This window comes from Oncorhynchus mykiss, chromosome 3, assembly GCF_013265735.2.
Source record: "Oncorhynchus mykiss isolate Arlee chromosome 3, USDA_OmykA_1.1, whole genome shotgun sequence".
In the NCBI taxonomy this organism is placed as follows: Eukaryota; Metazoa; Chordata; class Actinopteri; order Salmoniformes; family Salmonidae; genus Oncorhynchus; species Oncorhynchus mykiss.
Window position 1 is genome coordinate 78066781 of NC_048567.1, and position 16599 is coordinate 78083379.

The 16599-nt window shown below is 43.0% G+C and overlaps 1 protein-coding gene across 1 annotated transcript; it reads right to left on the reverse strand.

The window, feature by feature from the left end:
- Positions 1-5810: 5810 nt before the first annotated feature.
- Positions 5811-10000, reverse strand: LOC110520634 (E3 ubiquitin-protein ligase TRIM11). The gene is made up of 6 exons (XM_021598044.2): positions 9387-10000; positions 9175-9270; positions 8331-8564; positions 7903-8035; positions 7704-7781; positions 5811-6732 (listed from the first exon to the last, which is right to left on the reverse strand). Exons 1-6 carry the CDS (start codon positions 9948-9950, stop codon positions 6182-6184), a joined length of 1656 nt encoding a protein of 551 aa, XP_021453719.2. The 5' UTR covers positions 9951-10000; the 3' UTR covers positions 5811-6181.
- Between the last annotated feature and the right edge of the window lie 6599 nt (positions 10001-16599).

A 16599-nucleotide genomic window follows, 5' to 3' on the forward strand; every position in this document is an offset into this window, starting at 1 on the left:
AGTGAAACAGTGAGGATAAGTAGCAACAACCTAAATCAGATATGTGGATGAAATGGCTTACTTCCTGTGTTTGTGTACGTTGACGTTGTAGAACCGGTTTAGTTACTGCAGTACCATCATAGAGGAGTACTTGAAGATGCCATGAATTAACATAGTATATAACGTCTGAATAACTTAAGAAATGTAATAGTTTATGAAGAGAAAACACACTTTAGTAGAAAACATATAAAACAATATATAATTATACATCAAGGATCATAATCCTACATTTAATTTCTAGTCAAGCTACCACACCATACGCATCATGACTCATCCGGGTCAGGTGACAGGAGCCGAATAGCAAGTTAACCAGTCAGGTTCAGGCACGATGTCCCTGACAATATCTCACTGTTAAATACTGTTGCATGCTTCTCTTTTAATCCTGCTGAGGTTACGGTGAAAACATTCCATGTTGTGTATTTTATTCCCATTAAATAAATCATTAAAATCTTGATAAACACAGACATAGGAGGAATATGGTGTCTCCTATTGGAAGAGGTGTTGAGTATAGAGAGAAATATGGTGTCTCCTATTGGAAGAGGTGTTGAGTACAGAGAGAAATATGGTGTCTCCTATTGGAAGAGGTGTTGAGTACAGAGAGAAATATGGTGTCTCTTGTTGCCCAAGAAGAGGAGGTCTTCATTGATTTTAGGTTAGAAGAGAAGTTTAATACTCAAGAGCTCCAATTTGTACCATAAAAATGTGATAATATGTAGAACCAGACAACATAGTTTAAATAAAGCCTTTAAAACTTTGAAAGTGTCTTCAAGTGCAGTTGCAAAAAAACATCAAGTGCTATGATGAAACTGGCTCTCATGAGGACCGCCACAGGATGGGAAGACCCAGAGTTACCTCTGCTGTGATGAAACTGTCTCTCATGAGGACCGCCACAGGAAAGGAAGACCCAGAGTTACCTCTGCTGTGATGAAACTGGCTCTCATGAGGACCGCCACAGGAAAGGAAGACCCAGAGTTACCTCTGCTATGATGAAACTGGCTCTCATGAGGACCGCCACAGGATGGGAAGACCCAGAGTTACCTCTGCTATGATGAAACTGGCTCTCATGAGGACCGCCACAGGATGGGAAGACCCAGAGTTACCTCTGCTGTGATGAAACTGGCTCTCATGAGGACCGCCACAGGATGGGAAGACCCAGAGTTACCTCTGCTGTGATGAAATTGGCTCTCATGAGGACCGCCACAGGATGGGAAGACCGAGAGTTACCTCTGCTGTGATGAAACTGGCTCTCATGAGGACCGCCACAGGATGGGAAGACCCAGAGTTACCTCTGCTATGATGAAACTGGCTCTCATGAGGACCGCCACAGGAAAGGAAGACCCAGAGTTACCTCTGCTGTGATGAAACTGGCTCTCATGAGGACCGCCACAGGAAAGGAAGACCCAGAGTTACCTCTGCTGTGATGAAACTGGCTCTCATGAGGACCGCCACAGGAAAGGAGGACCCAGAGTTACCTCTGCTGTAATAAAACTGGCTCTCATGAGGACCGCCACAGGAAGACCCAGAGTTACCTCTGCTGCAGTAGAGAGCCATGATGAAACTGGCTCTCATGAGGACCGCCACAGGATGGGAAGACTAAGAGTTACCTCTGCTGCAGTAGAGAGCCATGATGAAACTGGCTCTCATGAGGACCGCCACAGGATGGGAAGACCCAGAGTTACCTCTGCTGCAGTAGAGGATAAGATCATTAGATTTACCAGCCTCAGAAATAGCTTCACAGAGTTCAAGTAACAGGCACATCTCAACATCAACTGTTCAGAGGAGACTGCGTGAATCAGGCCTTCATGGTCAAATTGCTACAGAAGAAACCACTACTAAAGGAAACTAATAATAAGAAGAGACTTGCTTGGGCCAAAAAAAACAAGCAAAAGACATTAGACCGGTGGAAATTTGTTCTTTGGTCTGGAGTCCAAATTTGAGATTTTTTTGTTCCAACCACCATGTCTTTGTGAGATGTTGTGTGGGTGAACGGATGATCTCCGTATGTGTATTTCACACCGTAAAGCATGGAGGAGGAGGTATTATGGTGTGGGGTTGCTTTTCTGTTGACACTGTCTGTGATTTATTTAGAATTCAAGGCACACTTAACCAGCATGGCTACCACAGCATTCTGCAGCGATACGCCATCCCATCTGATTTGGGCTTTGTGGGACTATCATTTGTTTTTCAAATTGACAATGACCCAACACACCTCCAGGCTGTGTAATGACTATTTTACCAAGGAGAGTGATGGAGTGTTGCATCAGATGACCTGGCCTCCACAAACCCCTGACCTCAACCAAATTGAGATGGTTTGGGATGAGTTGAACCGCAGAGTGAAGGAAAAGCAGTCAACAAGTGCTTAGCATATGTGGGAACTCATTCAAGACTGTTGGAAAAGCATTCCAGGTGAAGCTGGTTGAGAGAATGCCAAGAGTGTGCAAAGCTGTCATCAAGGCAAAGGGTGGCTATTTGAAGAATCTTAAATATATTTTGATTTGTTTAACACTTTTTTGGTTACTACATGATTCCATATGTGTTATTTCATAGTTTTGATGTCTTCACTATTATTTTACAATGTAGAAAACTTTGCAATTAACAATAAACCCCTGAATGAGTAGTTGTGTCCAAACTTTTGACTGGTACTGTAAAAACAGGATGTTTCATGGGGAAATAGTAAAAATAAAGAAAAACCCTTGAAAGAGTAGGTGTTTTAAAACTTTTGACTGGTAGTGTATATATGACATGAGTAATGCAAGATATGTAAACATTAAGTGAATGAGATACCGTAGAATAGTATAGAACAGAGTATGTACTTATGAGATGAGTAATGCCAGGTATGTAAACATTATTAAAGTGACTAGTTTCCATTCCTTAAAATGGCCAGTGATTTCTAGTCTTTGCATATAGGCAGAAGCTTCTAATGTGCTAGTGATGGCTGTTTAACAGTCTGATGGCCTTGAGATAGAAGCTGTTTTTCAGTCTCTCGGTCCCAGCTTTGATGCACCGATATCGACCTCGCCTTCTGGATGATAACGGGGTGAACAGGCAGTGGCTTGGGTGGTTGATATCCTTGATGATATTTTTGGCCTTCCTGTGACATTGGGTGCTGTAGGTGTCCTGGAGGGCAGGTAGTTTTCCCCAGGTAATGCGTTGGGCAGACCGCACCACCCTCTGGAGAGCTTTGCGGTTGAGGGTGGTGCAGTTGCCGTACCAGGCGGTGATACAGCCCAACAGGATGCTTTCAATGGTGCATCTGTAAAAGTTTGTGAGGGTTTTAGGTGACAAGCCAAATTTCTTTAGCCTCCTGAAGTTGAAGAGGCTCTGTTGCACCTTCTTCACCACACTGTCTGTTTGGATGGTCTATTTCAGTTTGTCAATGATGTGTATGCCAAGGAACTTGAAGCTTTCTACCTTCTTGACTGCGGTCCCATCGATGTGGATAGGGGGGCGCACCCTCCGCTGTTCCGGAAGTCCACGATCATCTATTTTGTTTTGTTGACGGTGAGTGAGAGGTTTTTTTCCAGGCACCACACTCAAACTTGATGATTGAGTTGGAGGCGTGCTTGGCCATACAGTCATGGGTGAACAGGGAGTACAGGAGGGGGCTAAGCACGCACCCTTGTGGGGCCCCATTGTTGAGGATCAGCGGAGTGGAGGTGATGTTTCCTACGTTCAACACCTGGGGGCGGCCCATCTGGAAGTCCAGGACCCAGCTGCACAGGGTGGGGTCCAGACCCAAGGCCTCAAACTTAATAATGAGATTGGAGGGTACTATGGTGTTGAATGCTGAGCTATAGTCAATAAACAGCATTCTTACGTAGGTATTCCTCTTGTCCAGATGGGATAGGGCAGTGTGCAGAGTGATGGCGATTGCATCGTCTGTGGATCTATTGGGGGGGGGGGGGGGGGGGGGGGGTAAGCAAATTGAAGTGGGTCTAGGGTTGCAGGTAAGGTAGAGGTGATATGATCCTTGACTAGTCTCTCAAAGTACTTCATGATGACAGAGGCGAGTGCTAGTGTGATAGTCATTAAGTTCAGTTACCTTTGCCTTCTTGGGTACAGGAACATTGGTGGCCATATTGAAGCATGTGAGGACAGCAGACTAGGATAGGGAGAGATTGAATATGCCCATAAACACACCAGCCAGCTGGTCTGCGCATGCTCTGAGGACCCGGCTTGGGATGCCGTCTGGGCCGGCAGCCTTGCGAGGGTTAACACGTTTAAATGTTTTGCCTGTCCGGAAGCAAAACGTCAGTCTCGGTGACGTGGCTGGTTTTCAGTTTGTAGTCCATGATTGTCTGTAGACCCTGCCACATACATCTCGTGTCTGAGCCGTTGAATTGTGACTCTACTTTATCTCTATACTGACGTTTAGCTTGTTTTATTGCCTTGCGGAGTGAATAACTACACTGTTTATATTCTGCCATATTACCAGTCGCCTTGCCATGGTTAAAGGCGATAGTTTGCGCTTTCAGTTTCGCACGAATGCTACCATCTATCCACGGTTTCTGGTTAGGGTAGGTTTTAGTCACAGTGGGTTCTACATCTCCTATACACTTCCTTATAAACTCAGTCACCGTATCTGTGTATGCGCCTAGATTATTTTGGCAAGCTACCCGGAACATATCCCAGTCCACATGATCAAAACAATCCTGAAGCATGGATTCCGATTGGTCAGGCCAGCGTTGAATAGTACGAACCACGGTTAATTCCTGTTTGAGTTTCTGCCTATAGGACGGGAGGAGCAAGATGGAGTCATGGTCAGATTTGCCAAAAGGAGGGCGGGGGAGGGCCTTGTAAGCATTCTTGAAGTTTGAATAGCAATGGTCGAGAGTCTTTGTAGCGCGAGTAGTACAGTCAATATGTTGATAGAACTTGGGCAGTTCTCAGATTTGCTTTGTTAAAAATCTCCGGCTACAATAAATGCATCCTCAGGATATGTGGTTTCAGGTTTGCATAAAGTCCAGTGAAGTTCTTTGAGTGCCGTCGAGATATCAGCTTGAGGTGGGATGTAAAGATGACGGAGGAGAATTATCTTGGGAGATAATATGGTCGCACACTTTAAACCCCCTATGCTCCTTTGAGGCCCCTCTTTCAAAGACACTGAGATGTCTGTTTGCAAACATAATGGTCAACTGGGTATTTTTATACATGACTAAGCATGATGGGATGGAATCACCTTCTTTCTAAGTACTTTTGTTTCCCTCATTTACTTCAGTGTTTCCATTATGTTGACTTGTATTTCTATACAGAGGAAAGAATATGCACCAGTTTGAAAGTCATGGTAACCTTAATGTGTAATACCACAGCAGTATGTAACCTAGGTGACCCAGAACTCTAAAGTGAAAATACTTCACCACATCAACAGTTCACATTGAGAGAGGGGGGGGGGGGGGGGGGGGGCACGGGCTGGGCACAGTAGCCTCGAGGTCAGAGTGTTGGGCCGAAAGGTTGCTGGTTTGAATACTGTTTTTTTTTTAAAAATCTATAATCTGTCGATGTGTGCTCCAAGGGTGCTGTACAAGCAGGAAGGAATAGATACACTAAACTACCAGCAGGGGGCACTGCTGTAACACTATATATCTCATTTAACGAGGCAAGTCAGTTATGAACAAATTCTTATTCAGTGACGGCCTACCGGGGAACAGTGGGTTAACTGCCTTGTTCAGGGGCAGAACGACAGGTTCTGTCAGATCGGGGATTCGATCCAGGAAACTTCCAGTATATTTGAATATGTGTTAGTAAAAGACAACAGGGTTAAAGAACGAAAATCGTTTTTTGTTACGTTGCATTTTTATTGATATTTCAATCCATCAATTTCATCAAGTGCACATTTTTGAGTGTTTAAACCCTCACCCACCCAGCAATCTGACATTACAGAAAATCTATGATAAAAATTGTACCAACAAAAAGCAAAAACAAGATATTGATCTTTTAATACGTCAATGAGGTAAAGTCCCATTTCCTGTGCGGTCACAGCAAGCATCGTGCTTAATAAGTACACAACTATCAATTGTGCCGTTTTACTTTTTCTTATAACAGTGTACAAAAAACAGATTGCATTCCAACTTAACAATTTAGATTATGCAACTTTTCCATGACTACAAATCTACAGATGGGTATATTCATCATTCTGGGTCCCCTAATTGAACCTAATATCTGCCCCTTTAGGGATTACAAACATGGGGTACAGAGGTTCACTGAATTTGGTGTTGAAAGAGTAAACTAAGTTAATTTTATGTATATTTACTACAGTACTCGATACATTACCGTACACAGCAAGGATTCCAGAGTCACAGTCTAAATACACATGAATGCTGCTAAGAGAGTTGTTACCAGTGGTTATGGTATGAACTGTTTTACCTGAATTTGCATATAGCGTAGTCTGAGAGGTGGAAAACCGTATGTGCCAACTCTCCTTCATTTCGCCAGCGTTTTCCTTGTACATCACCCCAACCTCACAATACGAGTCCTCCTGTGATCCACTGGGAAGATTCTTAAAGTGCACTTGCCAGTAGTGACAGCCTCTACTGAAGCCTTGAGCACCCCTCACCATTTCACTCCGTTTGAGTCGCTCTGGGTGCAGGGTGTGGGGCTGGATGTGTGGGTATGTGTTCCTAGCACTGGTCATGTCCAGAGATAGCCAGATATGTCTCCCGACAGAATTGGGATCCAAGGTGATGGTCTTTTCATCTGTTGATTCAGTCAAGAATACTTAAAAACAGTCATCGTTAATGGTAATATTGAATATGCTATGGTAAAACACTATTTGGAAGGCAAACACGGCCCACCGTCCTCTTTATGCTTTTGTGGGTCTAGAACAGGTCACACCTATCAGAGGGGGTAACCTCCCTAAAATACTCTCATCCTTGAGGTCCAAGTGATGATTTCTCATTCAGACCTTTTTTTTTAATAGATTATATAGCTGCACTGTATTTTTAATGCTTATACAATATGTATAATTTCCTACATTCAATCACAATCTTTCTATCCAGATGTTTATTTTTCTATTCCCAAAAACATCTATTTTTGTAGGCATTACTGTGCAATAGGAACTAAATGCACCACAATTCTCAAATGTGTGATATGTGTGTGTGTACACACACACACACACACACACATATATATAGTAACAATAATTTGTTCACTAATGTTTTTATTACCACTATGTACCACCTTCACACAGGTGAGGCAATTGTAATTATCACCTAGGCACCTGCATATAAAAATACAACAGTTTTGGCACATCTTTAGATGCTCTGATGAAGGCGTAACTTCCCAAATGCGTCTGCCTGCCCGGCCCCCCAAAAAAAGAAACACTGAAATTAGTTAACGCCTTTAAGTTAAAAACAATAATTGTTTTACTATTTTGAGTATCACAATTTCCAAATGTTCTAGAAATTAGGATTTAATTCGAGGTCAGTGTCAGATATGACAGAGCATAAAACCAGAACTGTTGTGCAAGATCTATTGTGGAGTGTTTACCCACTCTTAACAGTTTGATTAGTGTTGTGTGTCAACTGTACACAATAGGCTCTGATATCAGATATTGTGTATGTCTAGTACTGAACCATTAGACTACATGGACGTATTGCTCAATACCAGAGACTTTCACAGTGAATATAACATACATGTTAAAATCAAATCAGATTCATTATACTTACATTGTTTCAGTGTTGACAGTGAACACCGACAGGCTGTGGGATCTACACGTAAAGCTGTCCTAGCGCCAGAACCTTGGTCTGTGGATCGAAGAAAATAGTCATGGAAGACAATAATGTTTTTATGAATAGCTGCAGTTTGTCTTCCTGAATTACTGGAAATAGTCTAATCACACGGTACTTATTAAATGAATGTACTGACCCTTCCAGATCCTGTCAATCTCCTTGTGGAGCCTCTCTTTGAGTTCTCCTGCCTGAACAAGTCTCTCCTCTGGGTCCAGACTGACACAGTATGGAGATGCATCAACTGAGCCTTTCTGCAGGGCATTGTAATCCTGAAAACAGGAGGATATTTAGCCACTCTTGGAGGACAATGGAAGTTGATCCTAGAACTGCTGTGTTGTCATTAAAAACCAACATGTTTCAGCTTGTGGCCTTCATCAGGGTTTTACAGACAATCCTGAAAATAATATATATATATATATATATATATATATATATATATATATATATATATATATATATATATATATATATATGACACCAGTAAGGCAGACGTCAGCTCAAAGTCCACTTTGACCATTTGGGCTCGAGTTGGTAAATATTTGTTGAAACAAAGTGTAAATTCACCTGAAGCAACCTCCCGGGTTCTTCACCCTGCAATGCGAGCTCCATCCCAGTGACCTCATCCTCCAAGCTCTTGAATCTCTTCTCCATCTTCTGAACCTCACTCTCTGTTTTCAGCAGCATCTCTTTCTCTTTCTCCTCCATTGAGGTCAGCAGTTGTTTCTGCTCCTCTGTGATGGCTGAGATCAGCATGATGAAATTTGTCTGCTGTTCTTGTTTCTGTAGACTGGCAGAGATCTGACAGGAAGAGGTGTCGGAACAAAAAATACATGACACAGTGGATGTTTTCTAGTGTTTGTTTTCTTGCTCTTGTTTTAGTTCATCTTCCTCCCAATAACCAGTTTTATATGTTACAGAGGCTTCCTATTACATATGAAATGGCCTCGTAATCATATTCTAGAATAGAATCAGAGGGTTTGTAGATGGAAAGAACTCTGTAACCATGACATTTCACTGTGGCTCAACTCATCCACAGTCTTTTTCATATAAATACATTAAACAGTAGCTAGGTTTCCATCCAAATGGCGACATTCATCTTTGCCGACGAGTCGTAGTGGGAAAACCACACAACACGTCATCGCTTGACTCCAAGTTTACTTCGATATGAAGGTTATTATATCAATATTTGCGCATATAAAGAAAAAAGTTTCCACCGATATTTCTAGCATAATTCATTTTACCGACACAAAAAAAAATCCCACCTTCTCTGAAGCATTTAGTTTTTGTCGACATTTGGAAAGTTTACAACAACAATAAAACGGTTTCCATCAGGCCTGTCATTAAAACATTTATCCAACATGTACTTTACTCACTAAGAGGTTGGATGGAAATCTGGTTAGTACCGTACCTTGAATGACTCCATGGTGTTCTTGGCTTTGAGAATCTCCGTCTTTACCATGCACACATTGTTCTTTTTGGCAAGCAGCTCTTTCAGCACTCTCTGCTGTAAATTCAGGGCATTTTATTTACACGCACAGAGATACTGCCGTTTAAAGTTACAGTAGACATTATACTCTAGAGTAATTATTGGTCATTATTCATACTCATTTCTCTCCTTACCTTCATTTGGGGGATCTGTTCCTCTGCAGGTGTGGTTTTGTGGGTCTTATGACCCAGAGAGTCACATTGAGCGCAGATCAGAGCCTTATCATCCAGGCAGAACAGAGACAGAGGTTGACCATGTTCACCACATAATGTGTTCACATCCCTTGGCTGGGCCAGTTCTTCAACTATAGATGTACACTTCCCTGCCATTTTCCTGGGAAGAATGGAGATTTTCGCTGGTTTACGATGTGGCTCCGCCAATCTGAGAGTGTTGGACAGGGCGTCTAGAACATGGTTCATGGCCAGCTCAGGTCTCTCAGCGAACTTTCTCATACACAGAGGGCAGCTGCACTCCCCTTTGTTCCAGTAGGACTGTATGCATCCCTGGCAGAAGTTGTGTCCACAGGGAATAGTGACGGGGTTGGAGAAGACATCGAGACAGACAGAGCAGATAAAATGCTCCCGAGATAAACCACCCGTCGCCATTTTGTTTCGACGCGGGAGCAGGAAGAATGAGTGACAAGTCTGTACAGGATGCGTGGGTTTGGTAATAGGGTGTTGCCCGGATTCTTTCAACATATCAGTGAAATATCTACCAGGCCCTGGAAAGCCTCTTTTTTTTTGCAGGGTGGAGTCCATGGACCTGTCATGGGATTGGATCCCTTCTTCTTCCTTGGTATTATGACGTTCGCACATGTTGTTTGTGCGCGTCGCAGCGTTAGTGCGTGTTCAATCACATTACATTTGTGATACAAAAATTAAAAAGGGATAAAAAATAATAATAATTGCACCAACAACCAACCTTACTCCAATATAACACTATTACAACCAAAACAAGGTTTATGAAATGGTATATACAGCGCATTCAGAAAGTACTCAAACCCCTTGACTTTTTCCACATTTTGTTGCATTACAGCCTTATTCTATAATGGATTTTTTTTTATCCTCATCAATCTACACACAATACCACATAATGACAAAGCAACAACAGGTTTCTAGAAATGTTTGCAAATGTATAAATAATAATAATTACTATCAGGAAGGGGCCTGAATGCTTTCTGAATGCCCTGTAGCTGCTTTATTTTTTTGCTGGACCCCAGGAAGAATAGCTGCTGTCTGGGCAGGAACTAATGGAGATCAATAATAAATGCACATACAAATAAGTCAAGGGGGTATGAATACTTTTCTGACCTCACTCTGTATGAAATAATAGGGGTTGAAATTATTTTTGTAATGACTGCCCCTTCTTCTGTCTGTCATACATACAACATCTGTAAGGTTCCTCAGTCAAGGTGGTATGAATACTTTTCTGACCTCACTCTGTGTGAAATAATAGGGGTTGAAATTATTTTTGTAATGACTGCCCCTTCTTCTGTCTGTCATACATATAACATCTGTAAGGTTCCTCAGTCAAGTATTGAATTTCAAGCACAGGTTCAACCACAAAGACAAGGGAGCTTTTCGAAAGCCTCATAATGAAGGGCAGGGATTGGTAGATGGGCAACAATAACAAATCAGACATTGAATATATCTTTAAGCCTGGTCAAGTTAATAATTATGTTGCGGATTATGTATTAAACCGCTCAGACACATCAAAGATACAGTCGTCCTTCAGAACTGAGTTGCAGGACAGGAAGGAAACTGCTCAGGGATGTTACCATGAGGCCATTGGTGATTTTAAAACGGCTACAGAGTTCAATGGCTGTGATGGAAGAAAACTGTGAATGGATCAACATTGCAGTGACTGCAATAAAAAAATATACACCTTTCAGCAGGACAATAACCTACAACACAAGGCCAAATCTACGCTGGAGTTGCTTACCAAGAGAACAGTCGATGTTCCAAGAAGACAGTCGATGTTCCAAGAGAACAGTCGATGTTCCGAGAGAACAGTCGATGTTCCAAGAAGACAGTCGATGTTCCAAGAAGACAGTCGATGTTCCGAGAGAACAGTCGATGTTCCAAGAAGACAGTCGATGTTCCAAGAGAACAGTCGATGTTCCAAGAAGACAGTCGATGTTCCAAGAAGACAGTCGATGTTCCAAGAAGACAGTCGATGTTCCAAGAAGACAGTCGATGTTCCGAGAGAACAGTTGATGTTCCAAGAAGACAGTCAATGTTCCAAGAAGACAGTCGATGTTCCAAGAAGACAGTCGATTTACCAAGAAGACAGTCGATGTTCCAAGAGAACAGTCGATGTTCCAAGAAGACAGTCGATGTTCCAAGAAGACAGTCGATGTTCCAAGAAGACAGTCGATTTACCAAGAAGACAGTCGATGTTCCAAGAGAACAGTCGATGTTCCAAGAAGACAGTCGATGTTCCAAGAAGACAGTCGATGTTCCAAGAAGACAGTCGATGTTCCAAGAAGACAGTAGAGTTTTGACTTAAATCTACTTGGACATCAAATCAAAATTCAAATCCAATTTTATTAGTCAAATGCAACGAATACAACAGACCTTAGAGTGAAATGCTTACTTACGAGCCCCTAACCAACAGTGCAGTTTAAAAAAAATACGGATAAGAATAAGAGATAAAAGTAACAAGTAATTAAAGAGCAGCATTAAAAAATAACAATATATACAGGGGGGTGCCGGTACAGAGTATATGTGCGGGGGCACCGGTTAGTTGAGGTAGTATGTACATGTCGGTAGAGTTGTGTCCCCAATCACTGCCCTGGGGGATTGGGATATATTTTTTTTAGACCAGAGGAAAGAGTGCCTCCTACTGGCCCTCCAACAGCGTCTGGTCTCCCATCCAGGAACTGACCAGGACCAACCCTGCTTAGCTTCAGAAGCAAGCCAGCAGTGGTATGCAGGGTGGTATGCAGGGTGGTATGCTGGGTGGTATGCTGGGTGGTATGCAGGGTGGTATGCTGGGTGGTATGCAGGGTGGTATGCTGGGTGGTATGCAGGGTGGTATGCAGGGTGGTATGCTGGGTGGTATGCAGGGTGGTATGCTGGGTGGTATGCAGGGTGGTATGCTGGGTGGTATGCTGGCTGGTATGCAGGGTGGTATGCTGGCTGGTATGCAGGGTGGTATGCTGGGTGGTATGCAGGGTGGTATGCTGGGTGGTATGCAGGGTGGTATGCAGGGTGGTATGCTGGGTGGTATGCAGGGTGGTATGCTGGGTGGTATGCTGGCTGGTATGCAGGGTGGTATGCTGGCTGGTATGCAGGGTGGTATGCTGGCTGGTATGCAGGGTGGTATGCTGGCTGGTATGCAGGGTGGTATGCAGGCTGGTATGCAGGGTGGTATGCAGGGTGGTATGCTGGGTGGTATGCAGGGTGGTATGCAGGGTGGTATGCAGGGTGGTATGCAGGGTGGTATGCTGGCTGGTATGCAGGGTGGTATGCTGGGTGGTATGCAGGGTGGTGTGCAGGGTGGTATGCTGCTGGGAATGTCGCCATGTAGCTAATAGAACAGTAAAAACTAATTCTCCATCATCAAATTCGTGTTCATGAGAGGATCACTTGAAGCCATTGCTTCTGGTCAGTACTTTCAATTTTACCCGAAGGTTTGTGTTGTTAGTGTCTGCCTCCTTTAAAAAAAAAAAGCCCGCCTTGGGGGACAGACTGGGGCCAGAAGACGAAACACAAGTTGTAGTCTTTCAGAGACCGGATTATTTTTTGTTGTTGTAATGAATCCACCAATAGGAACATTGCTGAAAGACATCCGATGGAACAAGGACAACCATATCTAAACTCACAAACACCTATAGTGCAATCAGTATAACACACAGCCTTTTGCGAAATGCTACAAAGCAGGACCGCCCCCACCGGAAGCCGTCATAGGGTGTATCATTCAGCGCGTGAAGTACAGACCTGCCTTCCTCTTGGGCAATTACGTATGAAACATCTCGCTGTCCTAGAAATGCCCTGGTTCAACGTAACTTAATGGAAATGACGTGGAAACAACGTTGATTCTCAACCAGTGTGTGCCCAGTGGGCATTTATAGTGTCCTTCTGGTCTCTCTCCTGCACTGTGAACTATTGTGGCTTCTCTCTGTCAAAACTTTTTTTTAACCCCTCCCCTGACACATCCCCCAATGTCATGATGACTCCTCATGGGGAGGAGTGGTGTCACTGCAAAGGACACGAAGGCCTCAATTAATCAAATCAAATCAAATCAATTTATATAGCCCTTCGTACATCAGCTGATATCTCAAAGTGCTGTACAGACACCCAGCCTAAAACCCCAAACAGCAAGCAATGCAGGTGTAGAAGCACAGTGGCTAGGAAAAACTCCCTAGAAAGGCCAAAACCTAGGAAGAAACCTAGAGAGGAACCAGGCTATGAGGGGTGGCCAGTCCTCTTCTGGCTGTGCCGGGTGGAGATTATAACAGAACATGGCCAAGATGTTCAAATGTTCATAAATGACCAGCATGGTCAAATAATAATCACAGTAGTTGTCGAGAGTGCAGCAAGTCAGCACCTCAGGAGTAAATGTCAGTTGGCTTTTCATAGCTGATCATTAGGAGTATCTCTCTCTACTCTCTAGAAAGTTGAAAACAGCAGGTCTGGGACAGGTAGCAAGTCCGGTGAACAGGTCAGGGTTCCATAGCCGCAGGCTGAACAGTTGAAACTGGAGCAGCAGCATGGCCAGGTGGTCTGGGGACAGCAAAAGATAAGATAAGAAAACACAACACCGGTTCATGTCCCAACTGTTACAGCCCCCCCCGCACACCCGCATTCGTGAGCAGTTGCCATTTCAGAGAGTTGAAAGTTGATGACTCAATTTGCCCCCCTCAACAATATACCGTGATTAATTTTTTCCCCCACTCTAAAGCACCAGGCTGCTACTGGCTTTCTGTGTCTTTGCATCACACAGTGCTACTCATTTCCTCATTTTATGATTGGATCCCCCCCATTAATTATGCTTTTGGTTTGGCCCAGTCCTCAGTAGCTGTGGGTTTGCAGAGGGGAAAAAAAGTTGAGCAAGGCTTGTAAGGAGAACTGAGATGCACAATATCCCCTCTCTTTCCTCTCTCTTCTTAATAACAAACCCTAAAATCTATGAGTTAACTTGGAACTTCCAGAACCAACGTTTAGTTTTTATTTAAATTTGAGAATCTACAATAGTAATTGACTTCATTGCATTGTGACATTGCACAACAGTAAACTGGTTTATTTCTCCTTTCTTATTCAGTCTTCTTGGTTTCAATATGGAAGGGATCCAGGTGTTTTTACTGTTTCTTGATGAGTAATTAACTACAGTGCCTTCAGAAAGTATTCGCACCCCATGACTGTTTCCAGATATTGTTGTTGCAGCCTGAATTTAAAAATGGATGACATTTGGATTTTGCGTCACTGCTCTACACACAATAGCCCATAATGTCAAAGTGGAATTACGTTTTATAAATGTTTATAAAATGAATTAAAAGTGAAAAGCTCAAATGTCTTGAGTCAATACGTTTTCAACCGTTTTGTTATGGCAAGCCTAAATAGGTTTGGAAGTAAACATGTGCATGGACTCTCTCTGTGGGGCGGCAGGGTAGCCTAGTGGTTAGAGCATTGGGCTGGTAACTGGAAGGTTGCAAGTTCAAATCCCCTGATATGGTTCTCAATCAGAGACGGGTGTTAGTCATTGTCTCTGATTGGAAACCATATTTAGGTAGCCTGTTTTGTGTTGGGTTTTTGTGGGTGATTATTTCCATGTCTGTTTCACCACACAGGACTGTTTCGGGTTCTCACATTTATTGTTTTGTATATTTGTAGTGTTTTCTCGGTATTCGTCTTTATTAAAGATGTTTAACCCTAACCACGCTGCGTTTTGGTCCGCCTCTCCTTCCCAGGAAGAACGCCGTTACAGCTACATGTCTCATTCTTTGATATCTAAAACACTGCAATGGGTATGGGACAAATTATATGATATTGAAGAAATCAATAAGGAATCCTATCAGCTGCCGCTTTGAAGGAGCAGGACACTAATCCGGACACTTATAAGAAATCCCGCTACGCCCTCAGACGAACCATCGAACAGGCAAAGCGCCAGGACTAAGATTGAATTCTACTTCACCGCAGTAGTGTGAAGTACTTAAGTAAAAATACTTTAAAGTACTACTTAAGTCGTTTTTTTGGGGTATCTGTACTTTACTATTTATATTTTTTTGACTACTTTTACTTCACTACATTCCTAAAGAAAATATTGTACTTTTTACTTCATAAATTTTTCCCTGACACCCAAAAGTACTTGTTACATTTTGAATGCTTAGCAGAACAGGAAATTGTGAAATTCACACGGGCTTGCCCCAACTCAGCATCATTGAGCTCTCACTATATCCACTCTGTGTGCATGTTGTGACGGCTTCCTTATTAATAAGTAAAATAACGATTGTATAAAATCAAGTATAACTAGATTTGGTGATTGGTTCTGGCTCTCCTCATTTGTTAATTAATATCTACCACAAGGGACATCTATGGAGAGGGCTGCATTGGCAGGACAGGTTTGTTTGTCTTGATATCCATAAAGGTTCTATGTCAAGGATATTTGTGTGTTTTTGTGTAGTTTTTTGTTATTTTAAGTCGTGTGTCTCTGCTGTGACCCTGCAGGAGCTCGTCTATGGACGTTGGTTTCATGATGATGTTTGGTTCCCTCATCGATTCCATCTGGATCCTGTGATCCTAGTGAGTCTGATGGCTTTCTATTTCTCTTTCCCTCTCTTTCTACATGGTTCTTTCATAGTACAGCCAAAATGACCTTCCTAGTAGTAGTAGTAGTAGTGGAGGTAGTAGTGGAGGTAGTAGTAGTAGTGGAGGTAGTAGTAGTAGTGGAGGTGGTGGTAGTAGTAGTAGAGGTGGTAGTAGTAGTAGTAGCAGTGGAGGTGGTGGTAGTAGTAGTAGTAGTAGTGGTGGTAGTAGTAGTAGTAGTAGTAGTGGAGGTGGTAGTAGAGGTGGTGGTAGTAGTAGTGGAGGTGGTGGTAGTAGTAGTAGTGGAGGTGGTAGTAGTAGTGGAGGTGGTGGTGGTGGTAGTGGTAGTAGTAGTAGTAGTAGTAGTAGTAGTGGAGGTGGTAGTAGTAGTAGTAGTAGTAGTAGAGGTGGTGGTGGTAGTAGTAGTAGTAGTAGTAGTAGTAGTAGTAGTGGAGGTGGTGGTAGTAGTAGTGGAGGTGGTAGTAGTAGTAGTGGAGGTGGTAGTAGTAGTAGTGGAGGTGGTAGTAGTAGTAGTAGTAGTGGAGGTGGTAGTAGTGGTGGTGGTAGTAGTAGTAGTAGTAGTAGTAGTGGAGGTGGTGGT

Excerpts from the sequence above, each read along its gene's own strand:
- LOC110520634 (XM_021598044.2), bottom strand. The coding sequence starts at position 9,950 with ATGTTGAAAGAATCCGGGCAACACCCTATTACCAAACCCACGCATCCT. Across the intron at positions 8,036-8,330 it reads AACCCGGGAGGTTGCTTCAG|GATTACAATGCCCTGCAGAA; the intron begins GTGAATTTACAC and ends TCCTGTTTTCAG. Across the intron at positions 7,782-7,902 it reads GATTGACAGGATCTGGAAGG|ACCAAGGTTCTGGCGCTAGG; the intron begins GTCAGTACATTC and ends TTCGATCCACAG.